Source organism: Colletotrichum gloeosporioides, assembly GCF_011800055.1.
Source record: "Colletotrichum gloeosporioides strain Lc1 chromosome Unknown consensus_74, whole genome shotgun sequence".
Lineage (NCBI taxonomy): Eukaryota > Fungi > Ascomycota > Sordariomycetes > Glomerellales > Glomerellaceae > Colletotrichum > Colletotrichum gloeosporioides.
In genome coordinates, this window is record NW_025544719.1 from 412,176 (window position 1) to 432,968 (window position 20,793).

Consider the following 20,793-nt stretch of genomic DNA (forward strand, 5'->3'; position numbering starts at 1 on the left):
TATCTACCCAAGGTCATCAAGACCTCCTTGGATATCTACTCCTCCGTCCCAGCAAAACGGTCGACCGAGGCTTTCCCACGCGATACTCCAATGATTGAAGAAGAGCTCAAAGAAAGAAGAAAAATCAAGAAAAGATGGAAGCTAATGTTCCCAGTCAGGAGGCTTACTGGTTCCGTGAAAACGATAAGGAAACTGGCTTTTTGCCCTACAAGCCGCGCTGTTGGCTGTGCGATGTCGATATCCGAGACTTCCCGCCTTGCACAGAACGAAAGGTACGGCACTCCCGGCCGCACCAAGTCCCCCCCACCAATGCTCATTAGAGGAATTGAATGAACATTGCTCCTCATTTCCCAGACGCACCAACTCCTTTTCTCCCCATCTCGTAGATCCGAAAGCGCGAATAAAGGAGGAACTCTGTTGTGTCTCTCGTAAAAACGAAGCGGTTGCAATGCAATAAAATGATTCATAGTACCTCGACGACGCGGTCCTGGACATTTCTGACCATCTCGGGCACCTGGTCAAACTTTGCAGCCAAACGAAGGATGACGGCCCAAAGCATGGCGAAGTTTTGAGGGAATCGACTGTACAGCATCACACCCAAAATGCAGGTGAGGAGCGGGATCTGAAGGACGTTAGCGTGTGTTGGATGAGACTATTGAGTTGGTTTACTTACCCAGACGAACCACAAGTTCTTGTCGCTGCGCATCCCCTTGAACTTGGCCTCGCGCGCCCTGAGGAAGTTTTGTTGCTGCTCTTTGGTGATAGCACTCTTGCGGCCGATCTTGAGCACACTCGGCACTGGCGTCGCGCTTGATGAAGCCTCCGATATCTCGACGGTCTCAGTGATTTGTGTTCCGACAGCGATAGATCTGTCCGCAACAGCCTCAGCAGCAGAGTTCAAAGCCGCGGCTTGCTTGCGGTCCAGCTCCTCCTGAGGGAAGATCTCGTCGTACGCCGGTGGCGGAGCTGAGTTGTTGTTGGTGGTTCTAAAGGCTGACAGATCCCACCAACGCCCGTCCATTTGTCTCGGGTTTTCGTCGCCTGACGATCCTGGTCTAGAGGTTGACATACCAGGCATCAGCGAAGTGACTCTACCCATGAACGGGTTCTGCTGAAGATACGCCTGATAGTCCGGCAACATGGGCATCCTTGGCAATGCCGGCATTTGAGGTAGGTTGGGGAAATGTGCCATCGCTTGCTGGAACTGCTGAATCTGAGCAGCAAACTGATCCCTCACGGCCGAGGCTATGGCGGTGGTCGGTGATGCGAGACCTGGCTCAACCTCATCGTGACCTCGTTGCAGTGCTTGTCGGTCTGGACGAGGGGTGAACGCATGCCCACTGGAACGACGCCGCATGTCGAGCCATGAGTCCTCCTCCTCTTCTTCGTCCTCGTAGTCGCCAGATGAGTATTCGGGGCTCTCCTCACCGTCGTCTGCAGACTCTTCCTCGCTGGACATGCCGAGAGGGTCCCAAAGAGACCGCAGCGAAGCGGCACTACTGGCTCTGCTGTGAAGAGAACCTCCGCTGCGGGACCGAATGTGACGCTCGCAGCGACGGATGTGCTCAACCACCTTGCGTGATTGAGCAACGTCAGCCGGCCGCAGTCCCGAAAGACTACGGATCGTAGGGTCAGCGCCAGCCTGCATGAGCTTGCGAACGATGGACTCGTTGTCGTTCATCGCCGCCAGATGCATGGGAGTAAAGCCGCCCTTGTCCCGGAGGTCCGGGTTAGAACCACGCGCAAGCAACCCAGCAACGAAACGATGGTATCCCAGAGCGCAACCCATGTGCAGCATAGTGTGACCTGTGTTTCTCCTAAGATCCAGGCGAGACATCCTCGGGTTGTCATCAAGGTCGATCAACTCAAGCAACTTCAACAGCTGGGATTCCGTGCTCATGTTGAAAGTGTTTCCGCCAAACCCACCGTTGCCCGAGGGGCCAGGACCGCCCCAACTGGAATCTCCTTGACCAATGATGCGTTGAGCAAGCTCCTTGACGTCAACCAACTGACCAGACATCTTGTGGCCAAGAATCGAGAGCGCGGTGCGAATGAGCTTCTCCTCGTCGTCATCAATATACTTAAATACTTGATTCTGCTTGGAGAGGGCACTGAAGGGCTGTCCGGCTTGAGCTTGGCTTTGTTTGAAAGTGACCACGACTGGCCCAGCGACAGGCGCCGGTGGCAAGAGGCACACCAAGGAGGACTCGCCCCAGAAGGTGGTGGTTGTGGCCTTCTGGTCTCCGAATAGCACCTCCAAGCCTTGGTAGAAGCTCGCGCCAAGAATGGTCACCTCGATGCCACCGCACTTAGGTCCTTCGTTGGGAATGATTTTGTGAATGGTTGGCTGAGGCCGTGTTGGAGCAACCGCAGTAGGAAGATATTGCATGGTATTGAATTGACTTTGTTGTACAGCGTTCACACCGTTTGCCAGTCTACTTGGGCTTGCAGCGCGACTTTGGTGGGCTGATGCAGGGGCTGAGAACATGGGCATCGCCATATTTTCCATGCTGGCAGATCGGTTGGCGTTGGTGAACAAGGTCTGGTCGTTACTGTTGGGTGTCGGTGGACCGGTAGCGAACGGCTGTGGGATGTTCGACGGAGCTCCATTTTGGAACACAGTATCAGGGGGAGTCTGGAAGTTGGTGAGGTTAGGCGTGAACGGCGATGTGGAAGCAGAGGCTGCCGGTGGCACTGGATTGACAGGCATCTGAGTTGGTGGCGGGGTCGTATCCAAGCGAGTCATCGTCATATGAGCAGGAACCCTCGATCCGCTGGCCTTGCGCTTCTTTGTCATCGGCCCGGCGTGTAAACTTGGGGACGGGGGCCGAGATAAAGAGCGAGCGTTCGTTGTCGAAGGTGCGGGGGCTGGCTGCTTAGCCACGGCGTTCGCAGCGGGGAACGACGGAGCCGGGGCCGGAGGTGCGTTACGCTGCAAGCTTTGAAGATCGGAGCTGGAATGCGACAGACGGAACGGAGCAGCCCCCGAGCTGAGTGGGCTGGTATCAAGCGGCGTGTTCATCATCGGCACGAGGTTGTTCTCGGAGGTCGAGGCAGCGGGTGGCAATGACGGCAATGGGTGCGTCTTGTGATCGTCGGTAATCATGATCGACTGAGATATTTCTTGGGCAACAACGCGGTCTTGCCAGTCCTTGATGGTGAAGATGACTTGGAAACCCTGCTTCTCTGCATGGTGGCGGCAGTAACAGGCAATGCGCATAGGCGCGTCTACCTGCATCGCTCCAGGAGGAGCTACCGGTTCTGGTCGCCCTGTCACGGTGGAGTCAGACACGACGCCATTGGGCGTCTGCCACTCCTTGATTTCCTGGGTGTTGAAGACGATCACGCGCCGGTTCTCATCCCGATTCCACATCTCTTCCTCTTCGACCTTCTTGATCTTCTTTCTAGCCGCCCGCTTTCTCTCTCGCGTGATGCAGCCGTTGCAAATGCGAACTTCGCCTCCGTTCTGCGGCTTGTTCTCCTCATCATCGTCCTCACTAGCAGATCGGGCGTTCAAGGAAGGGCTGTGGGTGGCGGCTGCGGCGCGCTGGAAGGCCTTGCGCTTGTTATCCTCGCTGACCATGGCACTAGTGCACACTAGCATGGTGTAGAGCTCCAATGTGTCCTGAGAACGCTCGACTGGTGGCTTCGCTAGTAACTTTGGCTTCGAAATGGTATGTGTGGGCAGGTGGAGGCGCTTGATGCCGTGAGGAAGCGGGAAGAGAGTCATCTTGATGGGAATCTGAGTCTCGACGCGGGACTTTGTTGGTGTCGGGTGGATCGTCAACCGACACCCACGGTTCAGGAAGTCGTAGCTGGGTTGGGTGAACATCGGCATCTGTTGTGGCATGACTGGCAGACCATCGTGTGCGTGAAATTGAGACTGTATAGACATGTTGTGTAACATTTGTTGTTGCGCGGGGTCCATTTTCGTCGGCCAAAATCCGTTCGGGTTCATAGCGTTCATTGTGGCGGCATTCGAAAAATCTTGACCGGCGCCTCGCGGCGATGGTGAGCTGTTGAAGAAGGCGGCTGAAGGGGATGCCTCATGGCTCGTTATCAAATTCTGAGACATTGGTGAGCACTCCCTCGAGTTGGTCATTTTCAGTCCGTTCATGGGCTGCGAAATGGAGTATTGCTGGAAACGTTAGTCGAATCTCACGATATCGTTTAGCGTAAGACTCACGGAATTCCTCTTGGCGTGATTTCCGGCTCTGGTACTGCTCGGAGGCGGAGCCTTCTGCGGGCCATTGGTGTGAATGGTGGGCATCTCGGGTGATTCCATGTTGACAGCGCTGATAGCGTCCGGACTGCTGGACGCGCTCTCGAAGTCAAACGACTCTTCCATGAATCTGTCGTCGCCCATGTCGAGGCCGGGCAGCGTCGCGTCGGCGTTCCCGCCAAAAAGGTAGACGCTGTCTTCCGGACGGTCGGCGAAGGCCGCAGTCTCCCAGTCAGGCTTGATATCGGCTCCATCTGTCATCATCACGTCGCCCGCTGTCAAAGCTGTCTTTCCGGAGGCGGAGCTACCGGTCCTTTTTGACGAGGCGGAATCGGAGGACGAGTCTCGGAATGAGTCGACGAGGGAGTCGGGTGATCCAGCGGCGACGGTGCCGTTGGCCAGCAGGGTGGCCTGGGGCTCGAGAGACTTGGATTCGTGCAGCGACTGCGATGATTCGAGGAACTTGAGGGCGTTAGGATTGGAGAGGTCGAAGTTGGGCATCGAGTTCGCGGCACCGAAGCCTTCCTCGTCGTATTCCAAGAACTCTTCGAAGTCGATGGTGGCGGACATAACCGTGGCGTGTGGTATAGGGCTGGCACCGACAGCGGCACCAGCAGTCGTCATACCTTGACCAGCAGCAATGATCGAGGATGGAAATTGAAGCCGACGACGACGGCGACAAGGACGGAGATGGCGACGAAAGGGGAGGTGGTGAAAGCTCGGTCTGGGGATGTTGTGGGGAAAAGGGCGTCTCGTGGTAAAGTGGTGTAGCCCAGGCGGTGGAGTGGGGGCCCACAGCACTGTGTCCCTCTAATGCGAGTCCGACGTGGGAGTCGCGAGTTCACAGTTTTGCAAGGAGGCCACGACTGCGAGAGGGCGAAGGTGCGAGTAAAAGTGGGAGTGGGAGTGCGGAAGCGGGTGCGTCGCACTGGGCAGGGCCGGGCTGGGCTGGGCACACTGCGCAGGTGAGTGTCGCGGGGGGCGGTGCGGCCGGTGCGGATACACGGTGCAACAGACCCTGAGGAAATGCCGTCGGAGGAATTGTGCGGTAAGGTAGGCACGGTAGGTTGTCACCTAGGAAAGCGGCCTGGTGCCTGTCGTTCGTAGGTTTGCGTCGTTGCAGAGTGCAATCTGTACGGTGCGGAGCTGAGATGGGTAGGGCGACCTAGGAGTCCATCGTGGCGCCGGGAAGCGAATGTCTTCTCTGTCTGTCTGTCTGTCTGTCTGTCTTTCTTTCTTTCTGCCCGAGAGAATTGTCGCCGGAGAAAGTTGGAGAGTAGGGGAGTGAGAAAGTGTGCGAGGGATTCGTTAGATTGTTTTTTTTTTTTTCTTGTTTCCCCCGTTCGAGAAGGGGAGTGGTAATATTAGGTTAGGTTAGGATGGGCAGAGGGAGGGAGGCAGGAAAAGCCTGCACGGAAATTTTACGCCCAGAATCGGAGGCAGCGTGTCTTGGTCTGTGGCTTCTCTGGTCTATTCGTCGCCAGCATCCAGCTATCCCACCAAACAAACGTCTTGGTGCTGGGCGCATGTACGTATGGACGGACAGTCGAGGCGGTAACAATGTCTCAAAAACGAACCTGTCCCTCTGAGCGGTGACTCCAAAAATGCTGCCCTGGACTGGACTGGACTGAACAGGGGGAGGGGCACAATGGGCGACGCAAATCGGGGGCATAGATGATGCCAATCAGTCTAGCCAATGTCCGTCGTGCCAATGCCAGTTGCAGTGCGTCCAGACCGATGGTGTTGGTGGTGGTGCGGCGGCCGTTGACGAGAGATGGAAGATAGGAATGTCCAGACGGCTGTGCGGTACAGAGTAGAGAGGGTGGTGGTATCAACGAGCAGACGGGATGCCGATCGGTGTTGTGCAACCTTGGCCCCCGGTGACCGGCGAGGTTTCTGGGATGAAGAGAAGAGGCAACAACTCTCGCTGGATTTGGCTCAATTGGAGTGAAGAGCGGCGCAAAGAACAACGCCCCTCCAGAACCTGCTCTCAAGAAAAAGACTCAGAAACAGAGGTCGGTCCGTATGCAACGAGCGAGCTACAGAGAGCCACTCTGGTACGTCTGGTGCGGCAACCCGGGCAGCAGCCGAATCAAAGACACAGGCACAGACACGTCGACAGCACCAATAATGGCGAAATGGAAGGAAATGTGGAGCGAAGGCGTTTTGATTGTTTGTGAATTGGTAGCCACGGAGCCTAAAGTCGGTGATGTGTGCCTGAATGTTGTTGTTGTGTGTGCTTGTACATCAGCCAAATGCAGGGCCAGACGCAGCGGCGGCGTCTACGTACGGCGTCAAGGATAGCAATAGCATCGAGTTAAGTAGAGAGGCGGCCGAAGATAGGAAGCGACCTGACGCAAGCTCGGGCAAGGTTGGGATGCAGGACTGAACGAGTACGATCATGTCCGGTCTGAATCTTGTCCGCTATCAACCCGTCCCTCCTCCGATCTACCTTGCAGGACGTTGTGGTGTAGCTACGTAGCATAGCATGCGTCTGTATCTACATCCCCCGTCGTCCTCGGGAAAACACACAAAAGAACATGCTGCTGGCAGGGACTGGCAGGTTGGAACGAAACATCGGCACACAGAGTATGGCAGACCAAAGCTTCCGGGCCATGTTTCCGCAGCCGAGAGAGGTGAAGCTACACGGCGGCGTTGTGGCGTCGGGGTGCCCAGTGCTCAAGCTTCCCAAGTTGGCAAGATGAAGGCGAATGCTCTGCTGCAAGAAGGTCAGAGGGAGGGCACGGAAGACAAGCAACCTTCACCGGGTCGTGTTGAAGGAGCTGGAACTGACTGACGCCCTGTGCTTCCCGAACCGCCAGCGCCAGTGCCAAGTTCCAACGCCAGTCCTTGCCCTTGGGTCCTTAGGTAGGTTGGTTTTTTGTTTTGGAACTGCGTTTTTTTCTTCTTACTTTCTCAGGGTGGAAGTGATAAATGCCTGCCTGCCTAACCCTTCGTTCATCTGAGGTGTCCACTTGGATGCGTACACCTTACCCAGGGCCCTTTTGATACGACGTCTTTTTTTTTCTTCTTTTTGCGTACCTCTCTCTCATTGCCTGATCCTGTCCTCTGCATCTGCTGCTGCAGTTACGGTCCACTCTGCTCATGGAACAACGCGCGCAAATGGCCAGCTCAGTGTTCGAGCACAGTGGAAAGATCCAGTTTGAGAGGGGCGTGGGTTCGTGGGCAGCCAAAAAAAAAAAAAAACCCCCGCGCTTCTTGAGAAGTTGCTGCGTGCTGAGTACTATGTGGGAAAGGGAGACAGCTAAGGTAGGTACGTACCGTGCTAGGCGGCGGAAGACTTACGCGAAAGCACCGTGTGGCACCTGCGCCATGCGCCGCCAAGACAGATGGCAGTCTTCCTCCGAGCGTCCACTCGAGTGCCCGAACTTCGCTCAAGCCACTCTCTTTTTGGTCCAATGGGCATTTTACTTGTTTTAGCACAAAACTCGACTGGAGGGTCTAAATACAGTGCGACCTCAAATAGGTACCTAAGGTAGGTACCTTAAGGTATGGATAAGCTGATGAGTAACAAGACCACAGCCGCCTCCCTTCCATCGTTGGGGTCTGGCTCGTCAGCTCCAACTGATAAGCAGCCGCATTGTGCAGCATGCAACGGGCAACGAGCAGCGCAACACCTGCTCCATTCAGGGCAACTCTGAGATGCACGGCAGCCCAGGGCATCTAAAACACACGCGTCGAATCCACGGGTACGGAGTCCTGGTAAATTGCGACATTACACTACCGCAGGTGACTGAGATGACCGCCCTCAAGAACGACTCACTCTGCTCTCGTTTGCGCAGTATTTCTGCCAATCCGCTGGCCAATGTCGCACCCACTTCAGCCCAGAGAGGATCGCCCTCATTCCTCGGGGCCCCTCCCCCCATTCCACTTGCACTGTTTCATTCAATCCAGACGTCCAAGAACTCTTACGGCATGCCTGCCTGCCTGCCTAGGCGCCTCCCAAGGCCCTGATCAGTCGGGTCCCACTGGGCTGACCGAGGTGTGGCCAACAGGACCTACCTACGAATACCTACCTATGGTAACTAGGCAAGGTAGGTGTGGTTGGTTGGGAAGTAGGTGCGCATGGCCATGCACCAGCGTCGCAATCCCGCCACTGCCTTCCTTGCTCTGACTTGCCTCCCCCCGGCGCTGACGAGCACCTGGCCAACAACCAACGTCAGTCCTCCCTCATCTTGCAGCATATTCTCTGCAAACCAACCAAGGCAAGGCAATCTTGAGAACTGGCCTCAACTCGCAACCGAACTCAACAACGGCGGCCGACTCCGACACGGAAAGAGTACGGATACGATCTCGTTCTTGTTCGTACGCAGACATTCATCGCCCGCCATCGTGGAAGCCATCGCCAGGTTTCCCCTTCTCTTGCTCCACCAACAGAGACGCTTTGGGTTAGGTGGCGTGCTTATTCTAATAATGTACAGATGACTTCTCATTTCTCACACAATATTGACTGACGGCCGTTACTCCGTTGTGGACGAAAGCAGCATCTTGACCTTTTCTTCTGGACTCTAGTTACACCGAACCAACCACTGCCGCACAGAAACTAACTCTCTCACGGACTCTGTCATCCACCTCCGAACACACGGCCGGCCGTCTCAGCGCTGAGCGCTTAGCTACCTCTTGCCGCTAAGCAAGCTTGAAGCCGACGGATAAAACACCACGGGCTATAGTGGTCGGTTCATGTTCTGGGTGCGTTCCCGGCGAACCTAATCATGTACTTGCAAGGTAGTGTACCATACAACTGCAAGGCCAGGTGCCTCAGACCTTAGTTGCTCTTACTATGCAGCAACTCCTCAAGCACCTTCCTCAACAACAGATGATGCGACCTTGCGGCGTCTCCTAAACTTAACTTCGGCCGGACCGTTCTACTACCCACGAAAGCTCCCTACTTACCCATTCTTCCAGAAACCTCTCGATCTTCTTCACACGGTCCAAGACATTCTCTGCTCCCCCGACTCACGGCTCGGGAGTCATGCATCCCATTGGCTCTGTTACCTCTCTCATTTCCCCATATACACAATACACTAGACACTCTGATATTATCTGCAACACACGCCGGGCTGATCTACACCCAAGCCCGCAGTTACCTGGTACGCATCTCTTAGTGGTTTGTTGCAGGCAAGCGGCCCCAAATATCACGGCAGACCGGCAGATGACGGGCTGAGCACGATATCAAAACGGACGCGGGCGACGTCGTGCATCTTGCATATCCGATGTCAACTCTTTCGGGATGCACTGATAGGCTCCCGCAGCGCTTTCCCCAACGTCAGGAACCAGAACCTGGCGATGAATGCAACCCCTTCCGCAGGATGGTGTCAAGCTGCACCACTACCGCAACCCACACACGACACCACCACCAACCACCATTATCGTTCCTCGGTGCTGTCAGCAAGAAAATATTCAACAAAGTCGATCATGTTCCTTTCCGTGGCGGCCTTGTCTAGCTTCCAGCCCACGCCTCGCCTCGCCCGTCTGAGCGGTTTTCTTTACCGCAACGCCGCCGTCCCAGCTAACCTCCTCCTCATCCCCAATGATGCAACGCTTGAACCTGTCAGCCCCGACGTCGCTCCGAATCTCGCAAAAACCGCCCTCAACACACACCCAAATTGCAATCGCCCCCCCCCTTCAGCCTTTTGCCGTTCTGTATCACCCGTCATAATCGTCCGCAACCTGCTGGCACAGAAGGATTTTTACTTCTACGCGCAAAAAGATGATTGAATGAGCACAGCCTGCATAAACTCATTATGTAAACCTTGCGCCTCTGAGAGTGCGGCGCATGAAAGTTGGCCTTCATCTGACCTAGAACGAAACCCAGAAAGAGTTATCAGCTGGACCCGGGGGCGGCGGTTATCCTAGTTCATTCGTAATCCAGGATCAGCTATCGAAGGAACCGCCGATGAGCAGGCTTCGGCTGGCGTCGTACAGCAATCCGACCCCGGACATCTCTCGCACGCAGGTGGCAGTCCAATAGTAGCGCACTGCAGAAAAGGGCGGCCCGAACCAACGACGACGACAGATCAGAGGAAAGTGATGTCTAATTATTGAAAAGCAACTATCTAAATGCAGATGTACACACAAATTTGATTGGGGTCTAGACTCTCTGGGTTCAGAAAACAGGAATAGGTCCAGCTCTGAACGCCATGAGACCTTATTGGCGGCAAAAAGCGGAAAGCGGGAAGCGGGAAGCGGGAAAGCCTCAAAGCCTCTCTGCCCGGGTGTTCCTTATAAACACGGACATCTCCATACATGGCTGGCTGGCTATCCAGCCAATCTACACGACCGTCATAAAACGGCGTCCGCATATTCAACTTACGCAAAACACTTACACGCAGGAGTCTTCTTCACTGAACTGCTGCATGCTGCTGCAATATTGCTAGTTCATATCACAGATTCGGCGGCTCCCGGGGAGATTCCTGGGCCGCAGGCGCCTCGTCAGGGAACCGGATGGTGCGATTGGGAAGCTCGAGTGGCGGTGGCTGGTCGGCCACCCCCTCAGTCCGGACATCTCCGGCCTCGGGACCTGGACGGGGCGGATCATCGGCACGCTTCGGCGTGGACGTGCCTGAAGTAGCACCATCAGCCATCCTTCGGGGGATGATGGAACCTCCAATCCTGTAGACTGTCCGGCCACCCTCGTTGTCGGACGGGGTGCCGGACTCGGCATCCGCGACTCCATTGGATGCCATGGACCTGGACCGGCTGAACGGGAATGCAGCTCTGCCGCGGATGCGGAACGAGCGCGGCTCGTCACCGTCACTGCTCATGAATGAGACACCTCGGGATAGCGTCCGGGGCGCGTAGTAGCCGAGCTTGCCGAGTGGGATGCTCAGCCCGTGGACCACCTATGTTTATATTATACCGGCTCTTCTCAGCGTGGACGTGGTAGCGGGTCACTTACTATACTGCAGACTGCGAGGAACCAGACGACAACTCGGACGACCTCACCCATATTCTTGACGTCAGATCGCGGCTCTTCGCCCTCGTTGAGGGTGTGCAAGAACTCGAGTGTAACATAAAGGTAAAACACGGCAGACACCCCTATGGGGCCAAAGAAGCCGACAAAGATGGCCTGCTTTACCTCCTCGATCTGCGGGATGATCTTGTGGATTGCAAAAACGAACGGAAGCCGCCTGAGCATCAGGACGAGGATGCCCAGTGGGATGAGCCGGTAGATCGGGATAACTTCGTTGTGAAGGAACGAGGTCCAGGGGATGACGGCTCCGTACCACAAGAAGACGGAGACATTCAGAAGCATGTCCAAGGTGGGCTGTAGTGAATCATCAACGGTGGCGAGACGGAACCAATCGTCCCAGGTGAAGGCGTTGCCGGCAATGAAGCACGCCAGCACATCATCGCTACCAATCATTCCACACGTGCCCACGATGAAGAGCGCCAGCGAGATCGCAAACACCAGGAAGCTCTCGCGGTCAACGTACTTGTGGCTCTCTGCCCACCTGAGTAAGACTCTCGCTAGCCAACCCACAGCGGCACCGTAAATGACGCTCAGAATGATGGTGTACCCCCACGTCTCTCCAAACCACAAGCCCATCGCGAGGCCAGCCCCTCCAGACTGCTGCTTGCCGCCATCGCCAATGTACTTGATCAAATACAGCGCGAAGAACAAGAATGGATATCCCAGTCCGTCATTTGCTCCGCTTTCAGCAATGATCAAGTTTTGCAGCTCCTTGGGGATGTTGTGATCCGCAAATCGCCCCTTGACAATAACGTTGGACAGCACAGGGTCTGTGGGCGTAACGCAGGCGCCGACGGCGAGCGCGTGCAGGAACGGCAGGTGCGGCACCAAGCCCCAGACAAGCAGGCTCGTCGCGAGCCACATGCAGGTCATGACGGGCCCGACGAGAAGGGCCATGGGCTTCCATTGGGTGCGGAGGTAGCGGCTGGGCAGCTGCACGCCGGCGAGGACGAGCTGCACGCCGAGGACGAGGCGGGAGAAGGCGAGGGTGACGCTGTCGACATTTTCCTCGGTGCCGGCGTATTCCAGCGGTCTGATAAGATTGGCGGCTGGGGGCGAGAAGGCTACGCCTGCCAAGAGGGAAATCACTGCCGAGTCTTGTCAGCCACCTTGAGTATCGTGGGGGAGATGTGCAGTCGAATGGCAAAACTTACGAGCTTCAGACAGGTAGTAGTTCTCCTTGCAGAGGTACGACACGAGTCCGAACAGCGATATCCATCCTCCCAGCACACCGACAATGATGTTGAAGTTGGTAACCGCCAAAGTAGGCATCGCGTCTGTGTTTCGGTCGCAAAACTAGCCAACCAAGCTTTTGCCAAGGGCCCTTTGCCCACAATTTACGTATGGCAGCCCAAGATGACCCCGCGATCTTCTGCAAGATGCTCCAATGAGAGTCGCGATCGGGCACTACCACGTAGCCAAGCAAACAGAGACCGGGCCCTGCACCGGTCAATCTCGAATATGCAAACAAAATGGTGTGTGTTTTGTCTCCTTGCCCTATTCAAGGGTAGTAGGTTGTTATCGAATCGCGTGGTTCAGAGTGACGACGAGGAATGCGGCGCTTGCGTGGCTGACTGTCATTGGGGTGCGTTCCGTCCGTCTTTCGCTCTCCCTTGCGTCCTGCTCGTTGCTGTCGCCGACCTCTTCGCTGTGTGAGGATCCTCAAGGGGACTGAGACAATCGAGGCGGTCTGTCAAAGAGGCGGGCCTTGCTGATGACGTCGGCCTTTTGATTGGGTCGCAGCGATCTCTGGCGACTGCACAATGGTCCTTATCTGGACAGTAGATGCGGAATATTGATGCAGTGAGCCAGAATTGGCGGGGTTACAAGTATCAAGAAGTAAGTCTGGGCAGGTCTGCGACAGTGGCGGAGAGGAGAAAGAAGAGAAGAAGAAAGGAGACAGTGGCGTGGCGACAGGGAACGACTAGGTCGGTAGACGGGACGAACGCCGCAGCCTTTTTTTTTTTTTTTTCCAAAGGTACGTGTGTGCGATCAGTGCATCATCACCGCTTTCTAATTGGGGGGGGGGGAATACGGATAGTAGGGGTCCCTTTGTTTACGTCCCTGTAAACCGATTCTGCCCGCGCGCAAAGCTCAGGCTTGACACGTGGGGCAGCAAAGCCGCCCGGTCAGAAGGATTGGCGCAAGGTTGTCTATTGTAGTCTTCCGAAGGAAGCTAGGCGGTATCGGTTTGATGGCAGAGATACATTCAGTTGCAGCTGTCTGGCTATTGTCTTTCTTTGTAAACTCCCTGGCGCATTTAATGTATCTCTGCCTAACTCGACAATGCACAACGCTGGCCGTATCAGTCTTCGGCAAGCAAGCCCGGGCGGATGGGGAACCTGGAGACTGCGGCTGGAAAGTCGGGAAAGATGCGGGCGAGATTCGGTTTGCGATATTCGTGAAAATATGAACCTGCAGCGCCACGAGTCTGAATCGTGAGACATGTTCAGACAGACCGCTACGTACTACAACCGACACTAGGGTTGTAAGGTGCGTTAAACAGTTGAGCATACTGCATAAGTAATGGTCGCAGCACTTCAGTTGTCAGGGATAGAACTACGTGAAGCTTATAGAGGTTTCGCTGGTTACTGAGGGGATATCTCCATTGCAAAGAAAAGACTATCATTCCGCCAAAACGAAGCACCGGATACTCCGTTTCCACGATGAACTAGAAGAACCTTCCCGCAAACCCTTTGCCGCTATGATAGAAACAAGTCAAACATCCTCACCGTCTCCCTATCGTGTGCAGTGTACAGCTCCTCCCTTCAGTAGAAACCCGAAGCCGTTAGCCGCTGAAAGCAGAGGCTAGGGCTAGCCTTGAGACTGCGTAGGAGCAGGCCCCTAAACCTTTCAACGTGGGATCCAGACACCAAGACTCGTATCTGCCAAGAGCGGAAGATACGATGGTTTAGGAAGGGACGCTTGCATCCATGCATCGAGCCAGGCATAGCAACCCTTTTGCATCATGTCGGTCACCGACTCTGTCCATTGCCAGCGCATAGGCGTGGCTACACCCTCAGGTTCATCTTCCGTTGCAACCTAAGGCATGCTCGAGTAGTCGTCGAGGTCAGGAGTTTCTTCCTTCTCAAACCTGAGGTCCAATTCGGGACTCTCTCCATTCTTCAAAGTTGCGTGTCTCTCCGACTTCAGCTTCTTCCGTGTCTTGGTTTTCTTAGCTTCCGCAGCAGCTTCTGCTTGCTGCCTTTCCTTAATCTCCATCACAGGGTTTTTCTGCTCCAAATAAGCGGCTGCAACAGCGAGTTTGTCCGCCTCTACGTTTCCAGGGTATTTCGAATGTCCCTTGACCCAGGTAAATACGGTCCTCGTGTGCTTGGCCTCGCGTTCAACAATCTTCTTCATAATGGCCTGGACAACGTCCTTGTTCGTGACGTCGCTACTAGAGGCTACCGTCTTCCAGTCTCGACCTGCCCAAATCGGAGCCCACTTCTGAATGCAATTGATGGCATATCTACTATCCGTGAGAATCTGCACTCCCTCTGTGACTGGAACGTTTTCCAGCGCACGCAAGACTGCGAAAAGTTCGGCGCGCTGGTTCGTTTGGTACTCGCCCTCAAGACGTTCAGAGATATTTCTAGACAGAGATCAGCATTACTAAGATTTGCGGTATCGATTGAAATTTTGGAACTTTCTACACGGGTAGGCGCTTGAAAGTCAAGTCCAGGGCGACATACCTGGAATCGCTGGGCCCAAAGTACACGCCCATGCCTGCCCGGGCCTTGGGATATCCATTGCCGAGACCACTGCCGTCCGTGTATATATGAACCAAGCCTGGCTCAAGTTCATCATGTTCCTCGACCTCGGATTCGAACTCAGAATCACCATCGACCAGGGTCTGAACCTTGTCGATTGTGTCTTCGTCGCCATACTCCTTTATGAATCGGACTGCCTCTCCGAGGGTGTCGAACTTCTTGTACTTGGGCTTCGTTGACTTGTAGATCGCCTTGCTGGCTTTGTCCCAGTCGTGAAAGATGCCAGTGAAGTTGCCGCGCGCTACAGCGTAGTACTTGATGGGTTCCGCCTTGCCGCCTCTGTTCGGAATCTTCTTTCCCGCCACGAACGCCTCCGCATCTTCCTTAGAGGTGAAGGACTTGTCTGTATCATAAACCGTTGTTAGCCAATGGTCCCAACCAGCTAGATTGCAGAACAATGGACGGTTCACTCACATACGGCTCCTCGTTGGTGGTTGGTATTCTCTGAGCACTCTTCCCACGTCTCGTACACGCCCGGTCGGAGACCAACCTTGACAGCGTACCACTTCTTCTCATCCTTGCGCTTTTTGGATTTCGTCGCATCGGCCATTGCAGATGCAGTCCTCTTGGCTGGCATGTCGTCGAGTAGGTTTCGCAGGATCGTGAAAAGTTTCTCCGGTTGCCCGTCCGTTTCGGCCCTTCTTTTCCACCAGCTCCCTGAGCTCAGGTCTCTTTTAATAACCCGGTTTGGTTGCGTCGCAGGCGGTAAGAGTATTTTGAGAGCTTGTCCGCAGAGGAGGATTCGGTCAACGGTCTTTGCCGGGGAGGCTTGGAATCGCATTCAGTTGGTACGAGAGCTACCCATGTGCGAGTCGCGTGGGAGTGGAGGAGTCAAAGGCGGGTCATTGCATGCGCGTTTGTCGCGGAATAACACACTTGAGCGATGCGAAATCAGAAATCGTTTCTCTGCAACTCCTTTCGTCCGCGCGCATGCCGAAATACTGAGCGCAACGGGAAAGAATGAGGAAGGCGGCAAAGGCCTGTGAGGAAGGACCACAGCGGCTGGTGTTGCGAAAAGAGAGTCGCACGGCGCTTCACCGCGTGTCTATCAGTGGGATCGTACTGGCTGATAAGATAAGAATCCGCCTTTCCCCGCAGTAAAATCGCGGCACAGCACAGCAGCAGAGCTTAAGGTAAGGTAACATGCCTTAGCGCGGCTTGCCTTGCCGTCAGCCAAACGTCTGTTCGTCAATAGCGGCGGTCCGTTTCGGCCGAACAATGGCGGCCGGCTGAATTGAATTCATCTCAACTTCACTCTTTGTAGACCTTGTCCAAACAAGAATAGGTGGAAAAAGAAACATTGTTCATTGTTAGGCTGCTGCATAATACACATGAGACAGCCCTGGGTATAATTCCTGCCCGTACCTCCATCGACCTACTCTTGAGGTTTCCTCCTAACGCCGCATTTCCGACTGGAGCTGAGAGGACTATCTAAACCCTCTGTTGGCCCTCCAAACCCATGTCTCAACCAACTACACCAGGGAAAATGAGATAAACAGAGGCTGTTAAAGAGCCGACGCAAGGTCTGCGTACAGGTGATATTGATAATGGCGCGTCGAGATAGCCGAGAGCTTCCATCCTCTCAGATGGCCTCCTTCCACATAAAGACTGCTTAAGCCTAGGCCGGTTTCCCAGCCATAAGCACCAAGGTATTGTCGTCAAGTCCCATGGGGACTAAGCATGGACTCTGTGATCAACCGGCGGCAAAGGTCCCACACAGTCGCTCGACTCCCACTCCCACGCCAGCAAGCTCCAGTTCAGCTCACGTCTCCAAAAGAGACCGAGGCCCTCGCCACCACCGCAGCTCTCCAGCTCAGGGTGACCGTGGCCACGGTCCTCAGAGCACATGCCCCCGGTAAGCGGCATGCGCTGTGCGAAAACGACTTTGCCCATGCGCGAATGAAGGATAGCCATGGAGCACTGGACGCAAGGCTCATGGGTCAGGTACATCTCCATGCCGTGGCACAGGTAGCCGTCTGCGTTGGGGTGCTCGTCTTCGAAGACAATCTTCTCGTCGTCAAGAAGGGGCTTGTCTTGGAAAGCGTCGTACTCGAGGAAAGGGGAGTTGTTGGATCGACCAGATGCACGTCTCTCGTGGCGAACAAGCTTCTGTGCAACCATGCTGATGGCTCTGAGAACGCAGTGTCCCATGGGATTGCCGGTACCGCGTCTGTTGGGTTCCTGGTGCCAACGAGCATCTCCGGCAATCGCCACCAGCTCGGACTTTCCGCCCTCGCGCTGGACAATGACGGCTCCCATGGGCTCGCCAATACCCGTCTGCTTTGCTTTGATGGCAGCACGATGAGCGAGAGACATCCACAGAGATGTCTCATCTCTAATGGTATCGGTAGAACGTCCCACCATGCTAGGATGGGGTCCAAGGGGGTTGTTCTTCCGGTACACCGTAGGCCAGAACTGCGAAGTCCACATGGCCGCTTGCACCTGCGAAGTGGGCGGGACTAGGGGAATGGGGATGCTAGTGAGGAAGAAGTTCTCCTCCATGCCGTCGATGGCGGTCAAAGATGCCACCAACTTCTGTCTGTCGAAGTCCTTTTCCTCGCCGAGCATGATGTAGATCCAGGTCGACTTCCCGGTGTGAACTTGGCGACCCTCTGGGGAGTCGTTCATGAACTGCGTCTTGAGGTGAGCCGGGATATCGGCCGGCTTCGCGCATCGACGCAGGTGAGGCAAGCTGTTAGCTACGCCCTCAGGAAGCATCGAGCGGAGAAGACTACAATGATGTTAACATTGGTTCTTCATGTCACTGCAGGTAGCTTCAACTTACTTGACGACATCATTGGTAGACTTGGCTGGAGCTCTGGTAAGCAAGGCCTGGACAATGGTGTGGTCTTGTCGGATTTCCAGAGTTGTCTTCAAGGGGATGAGAACGCCACGGCCGAGTTGCTGCGGCAGAAGCTCGTCAACGAGGGGATGCGGCTGGATAACATCGGGTCCAGTGTGCTCCGGCTTCTCCTCGGATCGCAGCTCTGTGTTGTCAGATACAGCCTCTGGAAGCGTAGAGCGTTCGACTGCGAGCATTTTGACGGTGTTCTTTTTTGTACAACGTTGAGCTCGTAGCTGGAATGAGTGGAAGAGGGGAGTCTTGGGTGTGTTAATAGACTGGGGGATACAAGGCGTGAACCGTGACGATTGATGCTCTGACTCACATTGACACGAGGCAAGGCCTGGCAGGTAAACCGAGCGACTGACAGCGATGTTCGACGATGATTGACGCAACGAAACAGAACACCACCGAACCGGGCAGGAAACGTCGGTTTCGTAGAAGGACGAATATACTGGTTTCCCGTCTGCGAACTGGCAAAACGCTTGTCTTGGTAAGCTGGTGACAAGGTTTCAATCCTGATTTGAGTTATGGTGATGGAACAAATCGCCAAAAAAGAGTCGAAGCTGGGGTTCCCTGGAGTCGGGAGATGTTGTGGTTTCTGGTCGAGTGATCGGAGAAGTAGACGACGAACGACAAGAAAGAGCCCCAAAGGACGTGGACCGGTTCCTGCGCGTCGTTCCGTGGGTGGCAGTAGCACGATAAGTGACTCCTACCCTGAACAAACTAGGAACAGCTTCTTGCTGTTACTGGGAATGTCACAATATGGCCTCTTCCCCGAGTGTTGAAGACTTCTCCGTTGGCTCAGGAGATGCTGAGGGCAGGTGCAGTTGGCTGGAGATACAGCAGGAAGAAGGTGGCGTAGAAACGTCTCGTGTAGCCCTTCTAGAAATGGAAGTCACCCAGGCAGTCACGGGGTGAAAGCCAGCAAGAGGGACGAGTGAGGCAAGCACCACTATCGTGGAGGGCAGGACTGGACTTGTCCAAAGTGTACGCCAGCAATGGAAGGCACTTGCACCCTCGATGAGCAGTCCTGCTCCCGCCCGTTTCTGTTTCCTCACCCTCCTCTGTCCTCTTTGTCTTTCTGGCTTCTCTGAAAGCTGCCTTGAGCGTCTGACACAAAGACAGGCAGAAATCTTGAGGCAAGCCAGACCTCGAAGTCACTCTTTCGTAATCTATCGCAGTCTTCAGACCAAAGCTCCAATTCGCTTGGATGGCTCAGGAGGTTGGTTTGAGAGTTGTTCAGAGATTCCGCCAAGATATCTGCGATGCAGTTATTCTTGGAATCAACGGTGAGCGGGTCTGATATCTCTCGGTGTCAGAGTCTCAGTCTCGGTCTCAGCCGCAGCGACAACCTTCCATTTAGCTGGGCCAAGAGCGAGTGTAACCAGGGACGTGAAGATCAACGTCGTCGTCAGCCGGGTTCCTGAAACGAAAGGGGCCAAATCGGGACCAAACAAAGAAACAACAAAAGAATGAGGCCCTATCGGATCATCTGGCGTCTCTCATGAATGGACAATGCATCTGAAAGCCAAGAGCTTCTGGAAACGGTCCGAACAGTGGACAGTGTAGTGGGCGGCGCCGGGCACGGGAAACGGGAGTGAGGCATCAGAAAATTTGACTCCTTTGACGATCCAGCTCCCCGGCGCCGTCCAGGCACGACCCTGCATCGAATCGTAGCGCAGAGCAGAGCCTCTGGCGGGTCCCCGTCCCCCGGTGCCACCCACCCCATTATCGATAAGGCATCTAGCGGTTCGCTAAAGCATCTCGGTGCGAACGCTCACCTCGTAGTGGGGCAGTTCTCTCCTGTAACTGCACCTGGACAAACCTGCTGCACGTTGCAAGTGTTTCTTTCTGTTTTTGGACTTCCTTCGCGCCTGGGATGCGCTGGAGGTTCTTTTCTCAAGATACCGGGCTTCGGCCAGGGGTTCGTACTTCCCCGTGTGGGATTGCGAGTAAAGGAGACACTTCGGCGCCTAAACCTCGCCGGCTGAGATGGGGGAAGTGGAAGGGCAAAGAGGCGGAGGCTGGGGACGGTTCGCATCGCTGTCGCTGTCGTTGTCGCTGAAACTGACTTAGCCCATCGAGATGATGGACAAAATAACAACACCAAGCCAAGACACACCGAGCCTCACCAAAAATACACTCCAACCGGTCCTTGCACTGAGCTCTAGCTATTGGAGGCCTTTGCATTCCCCGGCTGCAATGGTTGAGCTCCAGGCCTTCCAACAAGCGCAGGAGCTATTCCCGTCCTGCCAGTCATCGCTGTTTGCCGTTCCCAGAGTGTCTCACAACACCTTCAAGCAGAACCTGTCACGCTGATCCTCAAGTGTCTCGTTGGTTATCCAACATTCGGTGCAAAGTCTCGCAAGCCAGACAAACTCTTGTTTTCTCCGGAGACACCGCGCCGCGGGCAGCTTAGAAATGCAATCATCCAACGGCAACTCAACCCCACGTGTGGGAGACCCATCGCCTTAAGTTAAGGTAGTCCTCAATCTCCGATGACGGCACGCCATGCGGCGAAATTGCACATGTCCCCCCGCCGGCATCGACCGCATCTTATTGCTAATTCACGCTTGTCTACGACACGCACCAGCCTGCACCGACTATCGGCAACTTCCCCTCGCGAATCCCCAGGACACTCGACGGGGGGCGACGCCGTCGCATCTGCAGATCCAGCAGGCGCTCCTAGATTCTTGGAGAATACAGCCACTCTGGTTGGTCCCCTGTCCAAAGCAGATCGTGGGATTTTCAGCAAGCGACGGCACGGCCTGCCGTGGACCCCTCATGATGAACGCGGAGTCAGCGGCAGAAAGGGAATAGCCTGCTTGCACATAACGCCTGCAGCTGCTCAATCTGAGGACAAGGAGGGGCAGCAAAGCGCGCGGCGGCATCCGTCAGCATAGGAGGGGGAAAAAGGTGCTAATGAGGCCCGCGCCGCCGGCGCCTGAAGCAATTAATC

The 20,793-nt window shown here is 55.1% G+C and overlaps 4 protein-coding genes across 4 annotated transcripts; all 4 read right to left on the minus strand.

Moving 5' to 3' along the window:
- Window positions 1-463: 463 nt before the first annotated feature.
- Window positions 464-4,846, minus strand: GCG54_00003466 (Protein MGA2; the record flags this gene model as incomplete). Its single annotated transcript, XM_045403539.1, has 3 exons — window positions 464-622; window positions 674-4,138; window positions 4,187-4,846. The coding sequence occupies 3 exons, from the start codon at window positions 4,844-4,846 to the stop codon at window positions 464-466; spliced, it is 4,284 nt and encodes a 1,427-aa protein (XP_045259727.1).
- Window positions 4,847-10,626: 5,780 nt separating this feature from the next.
- Window positions 10,627-12,488, minus strand: GCG54_00003467 (putative Na(+)/H(+) antiporter C3A11.09; the record flags this gene model as incomplete). The annotated part of the gene is made up of 3 exons (XM_045403540.1): window positions 10,627-11,085; window positions 11,142-12,304; window positions 12,371-12,488. 3 exons carry the CDS (start codon window positions 12,486-12,488, stop codon window positions 10,627-10,629), a joined length of 1,740 nt encoding a protein of 579 aa, XP_045259728.1.
- A 1,770-nt stretch (window positions 12,489-14,258) lies between these two features.
- On the minus strand, window positions 14,259-15,770 carry GCG54_00003468 (Ribonuclease H; the record flags this gene model as incomplete). The annotated part of the gene is made up of 3 exons (XM_045403541.1): window positions 14,259-14,811; window positions 14,912-15,332; window positions 15,404-15,770. The coding sequence occupies 3 exons, from the start codon at window positions 15,768-15,770 to the stop codon at window positions 14,259-14,261; spliced, it is 1,341 nt and encodes a 446-aa protein (XP_045259729.1).
- Window positions 15,771-16,663: 893 nt separating this feature from the next.
- On the minus strand, window positions 16,664-18,028 carry GCG54_00003469 (tRNA-specific adenosine deaminase subunit tad3; the record flags this gene model as incomplete). The annotated part of the gene is made up of 2 exons (XM_045403542.1): window positions 16,664-17,720; window positions 17,775-18,028. 2 exons carry the CDS (start codon window positions 18,026-18,028, stop codon window positions 16,664-16,666), a joined length of 1,311 nt encoding a protein of 436 aa, XP_045259730.1.
- Between the last annotated feature and the right edge of the window lie 2,765 nt (window positions 18,029-20,793).